General features: G+C 41.4%; 1 protein-coding gene across 1 annotated transcript in view; it reads left to right on the forward strand.

Moving 5' to 3' along the window:
* KCNH2 (potassium voltage-gated channel subfamily H member 2) overlaps positions 1 to 4,204 on the forward strand; it is a 696,728-nt gene extending 692,524 nt beyond the window's left edge. Inside the window, exon 11 of the mRNA XM_044067613.1 lies at positions 3,068 to 4,204. Within this exon, the coding sequence (XP_043923548.1) occupies positions 3,068 to 3,331 (264 nt within the window). The 3' untranslated portion in view covers positions 3,332 to 4,204. The remainder of the gene's footprint in view (positions 1 to 3,067) is intronic.
* Positions 4,205 to 6,934: the final 2,730 nt, after the last annotated feature.

The following is a 6,934-nucleotide window of genomic DNA, read 5'->3' on the forward strand; positions in this document are numbered from 1 at the left end:
AGAACATCACAAATGTTATGAGGAACAGACCAAAAGTATGAGGCAAAAACATACCTCTCAACCTATTAGAGCAAGAAATCTGGACAAAGCCATAAGTAAAGTGGGACAAAGGCCAAAAAGTAGGGACACTTTTTAAATATTGCTCTTACAAGCCTAGAAAGTTGATAGAACAACAGCTTTTGCATTAGCATGAATTTTTTGAAGGGTATAAATCTGAAACTAAAATGTCTGTCATTATTTTCTAACTTCAATCTTTAATAATTTGCCACTAATTTGCCAGAAAACTACTATTTTATGAAAAATGGACCAAAGATATGAGGCAAAAATATGGACATTCTGCAAACATCTGGACAGTTGAGAGGTATGGCCCAACTACTCTGCTTAGTTGAAATCTGCCTCTGCTTAGGCAAAAATCATGCATGTTCAGCTTCAGAGTCATCTTTCTGCTTATTGCACAGATTAAGCATTTCCCCACCGCAACGTTCACCCTTCTAAATTCTCTTAGCTTACCAGTAACCACCTCTTCAGTCAATTGTCAATCACAACACAACACTGTTCATCCTTCTTCCTCTTTCTTATTTTTCTCACTCCTTCCAAAAATTGTAAATAATCCCCGAGTATAACTGCCTTCATTCATCTGTATGCTTTGTACTGGGATGTCTGTGTATAGCTTTGTGTTAACATTGTTTTGAAGCAGCAGTTATTAAAATACTGAAAACATGTACAGTAAATGTAAGGTAACCTAACATTTGCTTGTATGTAAGTAATGTTGGACTTAATTAATCACATTCACTTCAGGGTTGAGCCTAAATATATTTCAGCTAGATCAGTACTCTATCCCAGTTAACAAACGAATATAAATAAATTAATGGATAAACTACAAACAAACAGATAAATAAATGAATAAATCCCTCCAGCTATGCAGCCATCTTCTTCTTCCTGGTTTAGCTCATATAGATATGATAGACAGTACCATAGAAGGCACAGATGCCATATGCCCACTTCCCCCTCTGTACTCCACATGCAAGCATCACCTGCCAATCTATCATTTTTCATATGCTTAACCCCATGAGGTCATGGCTTGAAGTATTTGCACCATCAGTCAATATTAGATAAAAGGCCATAACTACCCATATCTGAATATGCTTCTCATTTGCACCTCCCCATCTGATCACCTTGTAATGAATTACTCACCACCTTAATACTTACCTCAATCTTATTGGTTTACTATCAAATGAACGAAAGTCACAAGCTCGAACAGTTATTTCAGAGACGGAAAACCTCGACTCATGCATATTAAGTAGGCCGTAAGGTCGACCCAACAAGATCGACAACTTCTGTCAATATTACTAGTAGCAACTCCCATTGCCAACCATGCTTCATGTCCATGCCTTGTGTACATCCTTCTGACAACTGTCGCTCCTACCATGGTTGAGGAGGGGGCTGTCGTGCAACTGAATGTTGACATTTTGATTGTAAACCCAATCTTATTCCCTGCTGCCCATTTCTCTTCTCCTCCCATTGGTAGGTTGCATCCACTTTCACCCTTCTCTTTGCATATTTCCCAAACTTTATCTGCTGTGCGTTTCAGCTGTACTAATATTCTATTCCCCAATCTATGCCTATTTCCCTTCCATCCCTAATCTTTGTACAATGCTGAAAGTCTTTCCATGACTTTTTGTAAGAATGTGTCCATCTGTCATCTCCATAGCTGCCCCCACTACTCTGCCACTGTTCTCATGTTGCACCTCTGCACCTTCTCTTGCTATTCTTAATTCCTCAGTCAGTCCCATTTTCATGTGTTTTCAGCCAAATCTGCCATGCCGGCTCCTTTCTACACGCATGCTATGTAACACCCCACCCATTGCTTTCTGCGTCTCTATATGTAAGAATGTCTTTTCGTCCTTAATCTCATTCTACAGGGCATAAGACCACTTAAAGATCTCAAAAAAACATGTCCTTCTACAAATCTTTTAACAATATAAATGACAGATACTTCCACGTTTCCTTCCTGTGTCTCCTGTTCTCTTTCCTTTTCCTCCATGTGCATTCCATTCCATCCACTACCTTCCTATTTCTTCATACTAAGCTATCCAGACTCACTTGCTTTGGCAATCATTATTTCCAGCACAGATATATATTATATTGCAGTCAGTCTATAGACATTCCAAATAACTATACCAAACCCATGTTACTCAGATACCACCCCCATCTCTTTTCTACAGTCTGCTTATGAAAATGAGGAAATTCAGGCTAGGCAAAACTAGCATAGTACTGACTTTACTTATAGTGGTAGTCACACCTGCTGCAATAGAAAAAGACCATCTTGACCCTTGACTGCCAAGAAGATGGTTATTCACATTTTCTGCATCCCTGTATTTTGTATACAGGTGACAGGTATGCAGATTTCAAGGTCTTCATATCTAAATCTTCATCTTGTGAAGTGAACTGCAGCTTAAAAAGCACCAGTGTGAGGACTGCTCTTCGTTACTGTATGGTGTGTCTCTCTCTTGATACATTTTTTTTTTATTTAGCCAGCATTTTACTACCAAATGTCATTATCAGCTGATAATCATTCCTATTTTGCCACCAGTCTTTGGCAATTTTACCCCAAATCTGCCATGGCCTGTACATATTTAATGACTAGCATTATTACTTTCTAATGAAAATTCTCCGCTAAGTTAATTTTTTTTAATTTCTGTAGTGTTCATTCATTCCTTTCCTTCTCTTTGACTTTCTCATGCTGCTGTTCCACTTTCTTCTTGGCAAATAGTGCCTTTTAATTTTATGGATGTATACTACAGAAAGTACAAGTAACGTTATTATCTCAAAGTGTCATACCATTTAGAAAATGATGAACTAGTAACAATGACAATTTCCAATGTGCTAGCTCAAAGAAACAAAAAAAGAAAAGGAATTATGTTAAAATGTCTACATACTACAAACATTAATTTGTACAGTAATTATATACTAGATGAACACCAGATGTAGTAATATGTAGCAACGTATGAGCAGTCAGAATAACAAAGTGCTAACCATTTTATTATTCTACTTTTTCTGTATGCAGATTTCTGACTATCCAGAATTTGATGGGTTTCCATTGAAGTCATCTGAATCTTTTGTGAGTGACGAACATCCAGAAGAGACACTAATGGCATATTCCAGTGATGTACTAGTAGAGAAGACCCCTCTACCCGATGTTTCATTCCTACCAAATACACAGACTTCAAGCCCCTTTCATGCCCCGCGAAGGCATTCACTACCTGATGAACTGGGAGACCCTCTAGACCTGCGGACCCCACAGAGGCACTCATCTGACCCTGGCAGTTAATCAGACAGAGTGGAACTGCATACAGTTGGTCCTGAGCACAAACTATGGAGGGCTGTCTGGAGACCTTGTTCCAATGGTGCGGCAAAAGCACATGCTTCGGCATCTCTGATAAATCTACCTTCATCAGGCACTTCCATGAAAGGATATGCAGCTCAGACAGAGTTAGCCGTGGGCCTCATTAAATGGAAGCAGCGACTAGAAACCACTTTTAAGTTCAAGTTCTGCACTAGCTTTTGTTGCCTTAATGGTTTACCGGATCTAGGAATACCAGCCTTTTTTTTACACAAGACTGATTTTATGAAGTCAAGATTTTCCTTTCCATGCTGAGGAAAGGTGTGAAATGGAAGTGATGCATTTTATGCCTTTGCATGTCTCAACTTGTAATGCCTCAGGAGCTTTAAATGCAATTGAAAGGGATGAAAACTGATTGGAGTGGACACAGACTGTTCCTTGCAGGACAGCATAGCTGCTCCTTAGTCAGTAACAGTCCTTTGTTCATCATCTTTCCCTAAAAAGATGTTAGCTGGCCTAACAATCCTAATCACCTCCAACCCAGTTGCTCTTGTGTTCCTCTAGTTTTAAGGAAGGAAGGAAGGAAGAAAAGGAAAGTTTTAAAATTTATTGCACTGGCAACAAAGAATCTTATCGGCTTACTTAGTTTAAGTCAGTACTCCTTTTCTGTCCTTTTGTAGATCTTGTAAAATATAAGAATTAAAATATTTAAATCCCAAAAACCAGGAATAGCCATGTATTAGCAAGCAAGTCACAATTCATCTAAGAACTCTTGATCGTGCATGGGTGTTTTAAGAAACAAAAGGTTAACAAAACTGTATTGTAGTGAAATGAGAATAAAGAGAAGAACATTAACTATTATATGCATGAAATGAGCTGAATGAGAGGGTACATATGGGTGATGGAGATCGGGGGGGTGGATAAACAAGTGATTGTCAGCTCACCGGCTTCATGATGCCATGCTGTCCGTAGAAGAGCGTTTTTGTGAGCATGAGGTTTTGTCCTTAAATGTTCTGTGAGTTTCCATTCTAGGAATCATGAACTGCTGAAAGATTTGTAGGATTCTATACACACCACAAGCTAGTCTGATGAGAATTTAATACAAGTGGAGAAATAAAGCAATAGTGCACTAATGGGGACCCCAAAGTAAGGCATTTGGGCACACACTGTGACCCAGTCCACTTTGCTTGATCAGTTGCCTATATTTAATATTTTAGGGTTTCATCTTATTTATACTGACAATTTTAAGTAATAGTTAAAATATTGCTATGGAAAAAAAGCACTGTACACCCCAAAAGGAAATAAATATGAGAGTACTTCTGTAAGCGGTAGTGCTACAGCTACCTATGCATGTACCAGATGTCAGCTATCCTGGCTAGCGAGGATGGACTGCCGCGCTGGATCAGTAGATCCCCTTTACCCAACCATGCTACTGATGACTTCATGGTGAAGTTGTCATCCTGGCTAGCGAGGATGGACTGCCGCGCTGGATCAGTAGATCCCCTTTACCCAACCATGCTACTGATGACTTCATGGTGAAGTTGTCATCCTGGCTAGCGAGGATGGACTGCCGCGCTGGATCAGTAGATCCCCTTTACCCAACCATGCTACTGATGACTTCATGGTGAAGTTGTCATCCTGGCTAGCGAGGATGGACTGCCGCGCTGGATCAGTAGATCCCCTTTACCCAACCATGCTACTGATGACTTCGTGGTGAAGTTGTCATCCTGGCTAGCGAGGATGGACTGCCGCGCTGGATCAGTAGATCCCCTTTACCCAACCATGCTACTGATGACTTCATGGTGAAGTTGTCATCCTGGCTAGCGAGGATGGACTGCCGCGCTGGATCAGTAGATCCCTTTACCCAACCATGCTACTGATGACTTCGTGGTGAAGTTGTCATCCTGGCTAGCGAGGATGGACTGCCGCGCTGGATCAGTAGATCCCCTTTACCCAACCATGCTACTGATGACTTCGTGGTGAAGTTGTCATCCTGGCTAGCGAGGATGGACTGCCGCGCTGGATCAGTAGATCCCCTTTACCCAACCATGCTACTGATGACTTCGTGGTGAAGTTGTCATCCTGGCTAGCGAGGATGGACTGCCGCGCTGGATCAGTAGATCCCCTTTACCCAACCATGCTACTGATGACTTCGTGGTGAAGTTGTCATCCTGGCTAGCGAGGATGGACTGCCGCGCTGGATCAGTAGATCCCCTTTACCCAACCATGCTACTGATGACTTCATGGTGAAGTTGTCATCCTGGCTAGCGAGGATGGACTGCCGCGCTGGATCAGTAGATCCCCTTTACCCAACCATGCTACTGATGACTTCACGGTGAAGTTGTCATCCTGGCTAGCGAGGATGGACTGCCACGCTGGATCAGTAGATCCCCTTTACCCGACCATGCTACTGATGACTTCACGGTGAAGTTGTCATCCTGGCTAGCGAGGATGGACTGCCGCGCTGGATCAGTAGATCCCCTTTACCCAACCATGCTACTGATGACTTCACCGTGAAGTTGTCATCCTGGCTAGCGAGGATGGACTGCCGCGCTGGATCAGTAGATCCCCTTTACCCGACCATGCTACTGATGACTTCGTGGTGAAGTTGTCATCCTGGCTAGCGAGGATGGACTGCCGCGCTGGATCAGTAGATCCCCTTTACCCAACCATGCTACTGATGACTTCATGGTGAAGTTGTCATCCTGGCTAGCGAGGATGGACTGCCGCGCTGGATCAGTAGATCCCCTTTACCCGACCATGCTACTGATGACTTGCGGGTGACTGGATCAGTAGATCCCCTTTACCCAACCATGCTACTGATGACTTCGTGGTGAAGTTGTCATCCTGGCTAGCGAGGATGGACTGCCGCGCTGGATCAGTAGATCCCCTTTACCCGACCATGCTACTGATGACTTCGTGGTGAAGTTGTCTACTTTTGTTTGTACCAGATTAGGACTCTGAGTAGAATGCATACAGGCAGTTTAACAAAGAAAATGTCTGAACATGGAATGAGAGAAAAACAATACACTGATGAACAAGGGGTATCTATCAAAGAGGGACTTTGACATCTATCTTTCCCTGTCCGTAACTAAATGAAATAACTTCATTACAACATTAAATAAGTAAAATAAAAGACTTGGTGTCAGAGTTCTGTTAGCTGGAGTCTCGGGTGATAACTTTTTTTAACTGTTGCACCTTTGTTGGATCTGATAATATGTCAGCTGATCAGATCAAATAAGAGCAGAATTGCAAGTTGTGAGCTTTGCTCTTGCTTGAGTGATATTTTATTATTCATTTCTCCTTCAGACTGAGATCAAAACTTTGGTAAACCTTACATAAATAGCTGTGCACTACCGGATTTATTTGTTTCTAATCCCTTAAAACCATACAGCAAATACTTTGCAAACCAAAACAACATTGTTGGAACATGTATAGCATTATAAACAGAAATTATATTTTTTATCTTTTTTTGTGACTTGAGGAAATGATCCTTTCTTCATAGGACATATATCTTTAGTAGAAGTAGTGCATCTGAAAAAATATATAATTTAATTGGTCTACTGACTGTATTAAATTGAAGTGGAATAC

This window comes from Protopterus annectens, chromosome 3.part1 (genome assembly GCF_019279795.1).
Source record: "Protopterus annectens isolate FY-2018-M chromosome 3.part1, PAN1.0, whole genome shotgun sequence".
In the NCBI taxonomy this organism is placed as follows: domain Eukaryota; kingdom Metazoa; phylum Chordata; order Ceratodontiformes; family Protopteridae; genus Protopterus; species Protopterus annectens.